Here is a 10,966-nt window from a genome sequence, read left to right on the forward strand (position 1 = left end):
TGCTTATTTCTGACCCATTTAAAGAAAGATTTATTCGCTTATCGCATTAGGTTTTTCACAAATATTTAGATAGACATTATCTGCACTTACTATTTCTGCTGACTCATGTTCACATAGTTTTTGAATAATATTTGTGATTGGATTTCAATTGATTTTCTCGCCTTCAACGCCAACTTTTGTGCCCTCCTCTTTGGGAACTAATAAAAGTTTGAATATAACTTTTTGAGTCAATCGGCGTCAGTTTGTGGCAGTGAAAATCGTTTGCGGCCTGTGGTGACTGGTTCAAATGCCCAAGTGGAAAATTAATATGCCAAAAAATACCGCAAATTTGAGGACTTCGCAAGGGAATTTCAATATTTGCAACCAGAAAAATTGAACCGCCCAGTGGATAATTTGAAAATCAACTTCAAAAGTCATTGAATTGGTCAAACTCTCGATTAGCGATGGCAACATGTTGCCAGCTGCGAAATGTTGCCGAAACAAAACGAGTTTTGAGTCAGAGTCGAATAAGCTTTTCATATGATAATGCAGTTTGTAGCTGACATTGCAAATGTCCGATTGTTGGCGAGTTCAAAGGGCGGGGTGGGGGCGATAATAACATGCATAAATTTATACATTTATGCTCGGCAGCCCATTTAATGAACTGCGCATTGTTCGCTCTGATTTGCATAGCAAGTAAGTGCGTAGCTGTCGCCGCAAATGTAGCTGTATCTGCGTAAATACACTGAGAAAAATCAAAGCAAAAAGGTAACAAAAGAAAAGGTTGGTTACTTTAAGGTAAATATTGAAAATATTTCAATTTGAGTTTGTATATATGAATCATTTATATTCGTTTTGTATTTCGTAATTCGTAATTTACCAAAGTATACAAATATCTTAAGACAATTTTCTGCCAGTGCATGTAATAGTGTCAGTGTGTGTGTGCAGTATCTGTGTGCCAAGCTGCCACTGTGTGCGAGTGCGTGTTTATTTGCTCGTTAAATGCAGAATGAGCTACACTTAGTAATTGAATAACACTCGGCTCTACTTAACTCAACTCCCACAAATGGTCAGCGAGATAAGAGGACAGCCATATATTCCATATTTTCGCCCAATTCATCTCTATCATCACAGCATTTGTGTTTACCTCTAGCAAATACGAAATTTCCAAAATTAATTTCAATTCGTGTGTCCGATTTGGATTCGGTTATCGTGCCCTTGCCACGCCCTCCGCAAAAGTGCGATAAAACCTATAAATGTGTATAAATAGCTAAAATAACACTCATATTCATCCGTCTGGCGACGTCGATTGCACTTTGATAGGTAAATAATTAATAAGTAATCGTATATTTTTTGCTAGCAGCTCGCGTATGAGTAACTTGTTGACCAAAAACTTTGGGTTCACTATGCGGAAGGTTATTATTCAACGGCTTGATGAACAGGAATGAAAAATTCAAAGCACAACTGGTAAAATATTTTTGAAAAATTGTGCACTAATTTGAATAATTCAACTAGCTGCGGTGCTAATTTAAATATTTATAAATTAAAGAAGCTCATCGGAATTTATAAAGTGTGGGGTTTTTAATGTTTAATAATGCTATGCTTTGCTAGTCAATTAATAGATTTTACAGATTTTAAACAATAAAAAATAACATATAATTTTGATTTATAAATTTACTATACTGCTTTTTTTTAGTTATTTGTTAAATTGTTTTATTATATTTATTAAGGCAGCATACTTACTTTAACCCAGTTCTGTTGTTTAATGTTATTTTGCAATTGTGGAGAAAGACCTTCATTAGAAATCACTTAATCCGCTTGATTTCGAATCCATTACCAGGAAACAACTTCTGCAATAAATTTTATTTGATTTACGCAAAAGCACTTAAGTTCTTAATTTAAGCTAAAGGAGACATAAACTAATTTGACGAGTGACCAATAAATAAAATGCCCATTAAAACATTTATTTATTGGTTTCCAAGCGAAGCTTGAAATCTTAATCTACAATAAAGATTTACTTGAATTACAGTATAATTTAATGAACTAATATAACTAATGACTTATCAATAAAACTGAGTGTGTCGGAGATCAAGGAAAGTGGTAGTTGGTTTTTCAACTCAAGTAAAGTATTCAAAGGTCTGCTAAGCTATGTGACTAGTTTAATTGGTGGATTTAATTTATAGTCACAGGGATGGACTTTGATTAGTTTAAAATCAGTGCTAATCTTCACTGAATTTATGTTTTGAAGATTACAACTTGAGGTCAAGGGGGTGCCATTCTGAAAATGATACAACTTGGTTTCAGTTGATTTGCAAGCATCTGGAAAATGAGCCAGCAATGAATCACAGTTTTCACAACGTGTGTTTGTAATTAATAACATTTCACATTTTTTCTTTTTCCGGCTGAGCAGAGCAACAACCAGTTGTTATTATTTATTTTTTTTTTTATGCGGAGAGTTGAGTTGGGCGAATCAATTGGCCTGGCAACATGTTGGATTGTTTGTTTACCCGCCGAGCGAATGTTGCCAAGGTGGATCCCCTTGGGTTGTGTGGAATCAAAATCGAAATCAAAATCGTTATAACGACAAAACATCTTCTTCAGTTGCCGCTGGGGGCCGGCGGCTTTGACATCTCGTGCGTAAGTGATTCCAAAGTCAAGACCATTGCGATCCGGACCCACGGCTTATCATCGACTGGCCAGTGACGAAGGCAGTCAGGTTATCGGTGGGTTGATGTAGCCAACACTGTGCCCCAGTGATTCAATTCCCTCGAAAGTATTGTACGAGGAGTGCTGATTATTTCGAATATATGTCGTGTGGGCAAGTGTCGAATTTCTCGCGTTCACAGAAGGTTTCTTTGTTGCCGTCAATCGGGACTGACATCAGTCAACAATTGTGCTTCGCACCGATCGCATCCGTCGAGCCATAGATCCCATATATTTATTGTATAATATTAGTACGAGTATAGCCGCTTAGTTTAGTCGTAAAATCGCTGAAATAATGTCGGCGAAATTGCTAATTGTGGCGCTTAGTTTGTGCCTACTGCAGTCGGGGCTCGTCGCGGGTATATCATTATCACTCGGAGATATAACCCTTTTCAATGTTAACTTCAAAACGCCAACCTTTTTGGGAAGATCCGTGGCGGTGGACAGCAATGTGCGGCTGGAGAACGATGTGGATCCCAATATTCAGGAGGATTCACACTTGAATACGGTAAGTTTATACCCATAATCGGAAAAAGTTAGTAGTAATGCTGCTAAAATGTGTTAATGAATACGTTTAAAATGTTAGTCAGATGTTGTCATCGCTTTATTTTTGCGATATTACGTTTGTTTATGAAGCTTTTGATTTATTACCTTTCCCTAATTATTAGGAAAAGTAATTACATTAATGAAAATTTACATATCAATTTAATCATTATAATAAAAGTGACGCTTGAAGAATCCTACACTTAGAAAATAGCTTGTTCTTAAAATAATAACTACTAGAATTAAAATAACCCCGTCCCTTTTCCCTTCTACAGTACAGTCTGATAAAAAAGTACGGCTACCCGGCGGAGAATCACACGTTGGAGACGGATGATGGATACATCCTCACCCTGCACAGGATCGCCAGACCGGGAGCAACGCCAGTGCTACTGGTGCACGGCCTACTGGATAGCTCAGCCACTTGGGTGATGATGGGACCGAACAAGGGACTTGGTAAGATCATAGGCTATCTCCGAAAGTCCCATGCTGATTGCGTTGCTCTGTTCCAAAGGTTACCTGCTCTACGATCAGGGGTACGATGTCTGGATGGCCAATGTTCGTGGCAATACGTACTCGAGAAAGCACGTTAAGTATAGCACCCACCATGCCAAGTTCTGGGACTTTACATTCCATGAGATGGGAAAGCATGATATACCCGCCACGATCGACTACATCCTCAATTCCACGGGCGTCAGCCAATTGCACTACATTGGCCACTCCCAGGGAACCGTTGTGTTCTGGATCATGGCCAGCGAGAAGCCCGAGTATATGGACAAGGTCATTCTGATGCAGGGATTGGCCCCGGTGGCATTCCTGAAGCACTGCCGCAGTCCGGTGGTCAACTTTCTGGCCGAGTGGCACCTATCGGTGAGCGTAAGTTACCCCATCCTAATTATCCCATCCTTTCAAAGACAGTTTTTGCATTGGAATTCATCCAAATTATCATTGGAATTCATATCTTATCAAGATCCAGTGCAAAACATCTTTCTCCTTCTCTTTCCATTTAACTTGTCCATATAAACATATATTATTTTAACATTTTAGTTGGTCCTAAAGTTGATTGGCGTTCACGAGTTTCTGCCCAAGAGTGAGTTCATCAGCATGTTCAACCGGATCATCTGCGACGAGACCACCATTACGAAGGAGATCTGTTCGAACGTCATCTTCCTGACCACTGGATTCGACAAGCTCCAGCTGAACGAGACTATGCTGCCGGTGATCGTGGGTCATTCTCCGGCCGGAGCCTCCACCAAGCAGATGCAGCACTTTGGACAACTCAACAGATCTGGAGGTTTCCGGCAGTATGATCACGGATGGCTCAGGAACCACTGGATCTACGGCACCATTGACCCGCCATCCTACCACCTGGAGAATGTCCGGGCCAAGGTGGCACTATATTATGGCCAAAACGATTGGTTGGCCCCGCCGGAGGATGTGGAAATGCTGCACCACAAGCTGCCCAATGTGGTGGAGAAATATCTGGTGGAGGACAAGGAGTTCAACCACTTGGATTTCATATGGGGCATCGATGCTCGGGAACTTTTGTGGGACCGAATGCTGGAAATAATGCGAAATCATGAGAATTCAGTTATCTAAAGGGAAATAGGAGTATGCTTAAAATTTAGTTATTCACAGTATAATATATTTAGTTTGGTTAGGTATTTATTGTTTAGTAGAAACTAAGACGATTTTACAATGATAAAAGCCAATAAAACAAATTATAATTAATACATTTTCATTGCAATTTATGTGGCTTATTTTATTTGAAATCTTTTCTATTTTTTCATCGCTTTTGCCAAGAAACTAACTTTAGTTACATGAATGATATTTGTTTCAGTAAGTATTTAAGTTGAGGCTCATGCGGTAAATGTAAATTTTATTCATAGGTTAAAGTGTTGCACTTTTATTGCCTACGAACAAATCTTTTTTAGTATCCCAAAACTTGACTTTAGTTTCCACTTGGAGCTTGTATACGTCGGATTAGTAGAGTTTTCTCTAATAAAATCAGATGTCGCTATCATCGTCTTTGAAATTTCTTATATGGGCCTTCTTTTTGGGCCTATTTCAGCTGGAAACCAACGCATTTTTCAATCCCTTCCAACTGGCTATACCTTCAGGCCTTTTAGAAGATGCACAGTTGAATACGGTAAGTTCAAAAATCAATAGGCCTCTAATGATTAGTAAGATTTGGAATAGAGCAAAGGAAGTTAATCCAGATGTAAAAATCTAAATTAATATAGGGTTTTAATTTTGACTTATAAAACATCAGATGATATTGACACAATTTGTGTGAGTATAAGTATATAGCTTTCTAGGTTATAGCTCTTACTATAGAGGTCGGATTACTCGCTGATTGGTCATAGTTTTATAACCTCATGTGTTCTAAATACTATGTATACTCAGAGTTTTTAAGAGCTAATCTCTAGCGAATAGTTATATTACATCGTGTTTGTGCCTCCTCCTCTTTTTGCAGATTCAATTGATTTCCAAATATGGATACCCGGCGGAGAATTACACAGTGCAGAGTGACGATGGGTACTTACTGGGGCTCTTCAGGATCGCACGTCCTGGAGCACTTCCTGTGTTGCTGGTCCACGGACTTCTGGACAGTTCCGACACCTGGGTAATGATGGGTCCTGCCAGTTCCCTAGGTACACTCGAACTTCATTCGTATTTCAAGTGCACTAAGTTTTATTTTCTTGCGAAGGATACATGCTGTACGAGCAGGGCTACGACGTCTGGATGGCGAATGTGCGGGGTAACACCTATTCGAAACGCCATGTTCGCTACTCCGCCGAAGACTCCGATTTCTGGAACTTTTCATTCCATGAGATGGGCGTTTTCGATCTGCCAGCCATCATTGATTTCGTACTGATGCAATCTGGATTCGGTCAGTTGCACTACATTGGCCACTCCCAGGGATCAACTATCTTCTGGATTTTGGCCAGCGAGAGACCGAAGTACATGGAAAAGATCGTTATGATGCAGGCTTTGGCTCCAGTGGCCTTCCTGACCCATTGCCGTAGTCCCATTGTGAATTTGGTGGCCTCTCAGAATACTGCAGTTGCCGTATGTTTAAGATTTTTTTTTAGCTTTTACTACTTTTTAACTAATATCTGGTTTTATGCTCAGTCCTTCCTTAGCGCGGCTGGCTACAATGAGTTCCTGCCCGGCAACAGTGTGATTGACCAGTTCAAGCGTTTTGCCTGCCGGGATATCATTTCCAGCAGCGTCTGCCAGAGTCTGTTCTTCACTCTTTTCGGATTCGATGGCCAGCAAGTGAACCAAACGATGTTGCCGATCGTGGTGGGTCACACTCCGGCCGGAGCATCCATGAGGCAGATGCACCACTACGGACAGCTGAGGAACTCTGGGAAATTCCAGCAGTTCGACTACGGACTGTTGAACTTCCTGCATTATGGCAGCCTGTCCCCACCGCCTTATGAACTGGAGAAAGTCAAGGCCAAGGTGGCAATCTATTCTGCCAAAAACGATTGGTTGGCTCCGCCGGAAGATGTGGACATGCTGTTCAACAGGTTGCCCAATGTGGTGGAAAAGTATCTTGTTCCGAATGAAAACTTTAACCACTTCGATCTGGTTTGGGGCCGAGATGCAAAGAGAATTCTGTGGTATCGAATGCTTAGAGTTATGCAATCAGTTGTTCCATACTCCTTTCATAATGATATCGATGGTATCACCACTGTGTTTGTAAATCGATTCTAATCAATGTTTTCAAATGTAAATGAAATGCATTTTACAAGAATTATCAAATAAAAGCATTCGTCTTTCTATCTAAACATTATTTAACTACTTTATTTATTTAAAATGCTTTTCCGCAGTTGCAAACAAGCTATCCCGATTGAAAAATGGCATTCAATTGAATTATAACAAATATATTCAATAAACGTATTTGCATAAATTTTATTGTATATTCAATAATTTTTTTTATTAATAATTTCTTTACCCAATTGAATAATAAAAATAGTTCTCGGTTATAAAGTCACTTCCATTGGATTTAATTTAATTGCCTTACATTTATTTATTTGAACTGCCTTAATCGAATAATTTAGGAGCGTGTTAGCTAAATAATTATTTTCGCTTGTAAACCGGTTTCGCTCAAACTTTATTAGCTTCAAATTCTATGACTGTTAACAATTATATGTGATTTATCAGTTTACCAATGCGCTATTCAGCTTTCACATCAATTTTACACGACCTTATCCAACTGTCAAGCTGTTGTTATATCCACTTCCATTTCCACACACACAGCGTGTTGGGAAAACTCGTTTAATATATTCGAAACAATGAGAGATTGCTATTTTATGCATATTGATTGCCCTGATTCACGTGAGATCTAATCGGGTCAAGGAGGGGAGCGACTAACTAGCATCACCAACTTAAATTAGCCGCTCCGATCAAAAATGGCACACGACTAAATTCCATTGCTCAGTGGCAATTGATCGCGCAACGGGAGTGGTTCTAATTCTAAAAGCTAAACGACTGCCAATTAATTGTAGGAAGTTAATCAGGACAGGATTAAAAGGATTGGAAAAAATACAGAATTATATATGACATGGACTTATTATGGATATAAGGATATAAATCGATATATTTAGGATAGAAAGGGAACTGTGATATAAAAAATAAAACAATTAATTCCAAAGTAAATAATCATAAAATTTAATTATAAATACAATTTTACGTAATTTTAAAATTCTGAAAAATTAATACAATTTTAAAAGATTAAATGCCAAATTAAAACTAGTTTGTGTATCCAATAAATCAGAATAAAAGTATCTGTGATAATAAAAGCTATTAAACATACTGCTAAAAATGTAATACAGAACAAAGAAATTTTAAGTAACTGTGCAATACAACTTAATTAAATCTGCGAAACTACGCTAAAATGTCTGAAAAAAGGAAGCAGCAAAAAAACCTTTCTCACGTCGATTAAAGGCAACTTAAAACAATTTTCCACATGCACTATTAACACAATCAGAACCGGGCCCAAAGTAATTGATTGGCCAATTTTGTTGGCATAAATTAATTCCCGCATTTCAAAGTGCATGCTGCAAATTGCTTAGATCGAAGTTAAGTTTTAGGAGGCAAAATGCTTAGAAGCTCTCATTTAAAGTACTGCTATGGCATTTTGATTAGCCTTTTCATTTTCTGTGATACTGCTTCCGGCGACTTGATTAAAGTGGACAAAAATATTTTGGAGGATGCCAATCTGATCACGGTAATGGCACACCATAATCATATATAATTCAAAATATATATCTTTGAATACCCACCCAGCCGGATCTGATCAAGAAGTATGGGTATCCGGCGGAAACACACAAGATCCAGGCCAAGGATGGCTTCGTCCTTACGGCTCATCGGATTCCCAAGCCCGGAGGACAACCCGTGTTATTGGTACATGGCCTGCTGGACAGTTCGGTGGCATATGTGATACTGGGTCCCGAAAGGTCCTTGGGCTTTCTGCTCAGCGATCTGGGATACGATGTTTGGCTACTCAACACGCGGGGTAATAGGTATTCCCGGAAGCACAAGCGATACCATCGATACCAGCCGCAGTTCTGGGACTTCTCCTTCCATGAGCTCGGAATGTACGATCTTCCGGCGGCCATTGATTATATCCTAGCGAGGAGCAAGGGCTACGAACGGATCCACTATGTGGGCCACTCACAGGGCACCACATCCTTCTTTGTGATGGGCAGTGAGAAACCAGCCTATATGAAGAAGATCAAACTTATGCAGGCTCTGGCTCCGGTTGTCTTTTGGGACTACATCGATTCACCGATTATACTCACTTTTGTGAAGTATTTGAGACCATTAGTGGTGAGAAAAATATTAACAAATAAATAACTATAACAACAATCAACTAACTTTATTTGAATTTCAGTTTATTGCCAATTCCTTTGGAATATACGAATTTCCGCCGGAGAACGAAGTGTGGCGAAGTCTGATACAAAAGATCTGCAGCTTCGTCTTCCAGAACACCTGCACCTATTTCCTGATGGAAGTCATGGGCGTGGACTACGCCCAGTTCAACTCCAGCCTTCTTCCGCTCTTCACGGGACACGCATCCTCGGGATCATCGGTTAAGTCCCTGGAGCACTTTGGTCAGCAGATCCACAGCGGTGGGTTCTTCAAGTACAATTACTACAGCTCCTGGGAGAATCGAAGAAACCACGGAGCCGACACTCCGCCACAGTACAAACTCACTAATGTCGACTGCAAAGTGGCACTGTACTACAGTAAAAACGATCGTCTAACATCCGACAAGGATGTGGTTCGATTACGTGATATCCTGCCAAATGTAGTGCTCGATTACCTATTTCCGGATCCTTTGTACAACCACATCAACTTCATTTGGGGAAATGATGTGAAAACCGTGCTCAACGATCGCATTATAGAACTTATGCGAAAAGTTGACAATGGCGAAGTGTAGGAGTACTATATTTAATATTAAATCAATCCAAAAAGTAAGGCCAACCTTTTCTGTGTTATCTAAATATTTAAATTATTTGGTTTTTAAGAGTACCTCATTACAGCCAGTAATGTTTTTTGTTTATTGCTTACTTTAATCTTAAAAATGTGTAAATGCCCAGTGTAGCAAATTGTAAATATTTATACACGTATTATGTGATAGACAATAAATAAGTGGCTTAATTACCAATAATTATCATTATGGTTTTATTATTTAATTGAAATTAAATCAATTTGAGTTAAATTGAATTGATAGCTTTGTTGCGTATAAACTCTAGCATCTTTAAGAAGCTTTATACACCACAGTTATTAAGACCGAAATTACTTGGACATAACTTCCAAGTTGGCTTAAACGTAGACCAAGTGATTCCTTAAAGTAATTATTGTGGGCCCAATTAAAGTGCAGAACGTCACTTGAATGCATAAATATTCCGAATGCAAAAGTACAAAGCTGTAAATACATTTGATATTTTGTTGCTTTCTTTGCGCACTGACTCACTCAACAGCAGACTTATTGTAAATTACCATGAAACGCACTGAAACATGAAATCAGATTAAATATTTAAATCGGACAAGAGGCTTGTGGCGTGCCAAAAAAAATAAAACAGTAGCTGCCAGCATATGCTGATAATATATTTCTATAGAGCTGCTGCAAATTTATTGCAAGTACATTTTATTTAAAACTCCATTGCATCTGACACTTCGAAGTGGGGGAAGTCCCCTCCAGGACTCCGTGCAGTTTGCCAAAAAACCGAAATTGCCACTGACACCGTGCATGTGCATGTGTGTGTATGTGTGTGTTTGTGTATGTGAGTCCTTTTTTGGGGTGTGCCTGCAAACCACAAGAAAATAAAAGTGTCACTCCATAGATGCAAACTTAATTGTTTGCTGTCTGAGTCCGAAACCAGCAGAACAAACAAAAGCATTCGATACGCCGACCCACAGGACGGACTGCCACTAGTTTCAATTTCTAAAATAAAGGCCGAATAAAATGCTCACAGAAGTAGTTAGTATGTGTAGAATTTCGGGCTGATTGCACAGAAACGAGGTTTATGCTAGAAATCATTTTAAAGCGAAAATCAAAAGAAATCAAATCTGAGTTGGCTGTGAGAACTCAATGAATTCATACCCTGGAATAAAAACAATCACTACTTATAATATCATGATCAGTAATTAATAAATTATAATGATTATAGGAGATTATAGGTTGATTTGTATATCTTTTGCTCAAGAATCAACAATTTCGTTC

General features: G+C 38.9%; 3 protein-coding genes across 4 annotated transcripts; all 3 read left to right on the forward strand.

The window, feature by feature from the left end:
- The first annotated feature begins 1,720 nt into the window (after positions 1-1,720).
- On the forward strand, positions 1,721-4,969 carry LOC117150298 (lipase 3). Of its 2 annotated transcripts, none has more exons than XM_033317121.1 (4): positions 1,721-3,190; positions 3,501-3,678; positions 3,737-4,092; positions 4,270-4,969. In XM_033317121.1, exons 1-4 carry the CDS (start codon positions 2,978-2,980, stop codon positions 4,819-4,821), a joined length of 1,299 nt encoding a protein of 432 aa, XP_033173012.1. In that variant the 5' UTR covers positions 1,721-2,977; the 3' UTR covers positions 4,822-4,969. The 2 variants fall into 2 exon arrangements, with proteins under 2 accessions (XP_033173012.1, XP_033173011.1); XM_033317120.1 differs by having other exon boundaries at positions 1,722-3,190; positions 3,737-4,098.
- Positions 4,970-5,008: 39 nt separating this feature from the next.
- LOC117150299 (lipase 3) lies at positions 5,009-6,993 on the forward strand. The gene is made up of 4 exons (XM_033317122.1): positions 5,009-5,371; positions 5,699-5,876; positions 5,933-6,294; positions 6,358-6,993. The coding sequence occupies exons 1-4, from the start codon at positions 5,234-5,236 to the stop codon at positions 6,946-6,948; spliced, it is 1,269 nt and encodes a 422-aa protein (XP_033173013.1). The 5' UTR covers positions 5,009-5,233; the 3' UTR covers positions 6,949-6,993.
- Positions 6,994-8,002: 1,009 nt separating this feature from the next.
- Positions 8,003-9,910, forward strand: LOC117145623 (lipase 1). The gene is made up of 3 exons (XM_033311345.1): positions 8,003-8,464; positions 8,524-9,066; positions 9,131-9,910. The coding sequence occupies exons 1-3, from the start codon at positions 8,336-8,338 to the stop codon at positions 9,677-9,679; spliced, it is 1,221 nt and encodes a 406-aa protein (XP_033167236.1). The 5' UTR covers positions 8,003-8,335; the 3' UTR covers positions 9,680-9,910.
- The last annotated feature ends 1,056 nt before the right edge of the window (positions 9,911-10,966 follow it).

This window comes from Drosophila mauritiana, chromosome 2L (assembly GCF_004382145.1).
Source record: "Drosophila mauritiana strain mau12 chromosome 2L, ASM438214v1, whole genome shotgun sequence".
NCBI lineage: Eukaryota > Metazoa > Arthropoda > Insecta > Diptera > Drosophilidae > Drosophila > Drosophila mauritiana.

What these genes read in the sequence shown, in the direction of transcription:
- LOC117150299 (XM_033317122.1), top strand. Translation starts at nt 5,234, where the DNA reads ATGTCGCTATCATCGTCTTTGAAATTTCTTATATGGGCCTTCTTTTTG. An exon ending in GGGTCCTGCCAGTTCCCTAG is followed by an intron (nt 5,877 to 5,932) that starts GTACACTCGAAC and finishes TTTCTTGCGAAG; the next exon opens with GATACATGCTGTACGAGCAG. An exon ending in CTCAGAATACTGCAGTTGCC is followed by an intron (nt 6,295 to 6,357) that starts GTATGTTTAAGA and finishes TTTTATGCTCAG; the next exon opens with TCCTTCCTTAGCGCGGCTGG.
- LOC117145623 (XM_033311345.1), top strand. Translation starts at nt 8,336, where the DNA reads ATGCTTAGAAGCTCTCATTTAAAGTACTGCTATGGCATTTTGATTAGC. An exon ending in AGGATGCCAATCTGATCACG is followed by an intron (nt 8,465 to 8,523) that starts GTAATGGCACAC and finishes ATACCCACCCAG; the next exon opens with CCGGATCTGATCAAGAAGTA. An exon ending in AGTATTTGAGACCATTAGTG is followed by an intron (nt 9,067 to 9,130) that starts GTGAGAAAAATA and finishes TTTGAATTTCAG; the next exon opens with TTTATTGCCAATTCCTTTGG.
- LOC117150298 (XM_033317120.1), top strand. Translation starts at nt 2,978, where the DNA reads ATGTCGGCGAAATTGCTAATTGTGGCGCTTAGTTTGTGCCTACTGCAG. An exon ending in AGGATTCACACTTGAATACG is followed by an intron (nt 3,191 to 3,500) that starts GTAAGTTTATAC and finishes TCCCTTCTACAG; the next exon opens with TACAGTCTGATAAAAAAGTA. An exon ending in AGTGGCACCTATCGGTGAGC is followed by an intron (nt 4,099 to 4,269) that starts GTAAGTTACCCC and finishes TTAACATTTTAG; the next exon opens with TTGGTCCTAAAGTTGATTGG.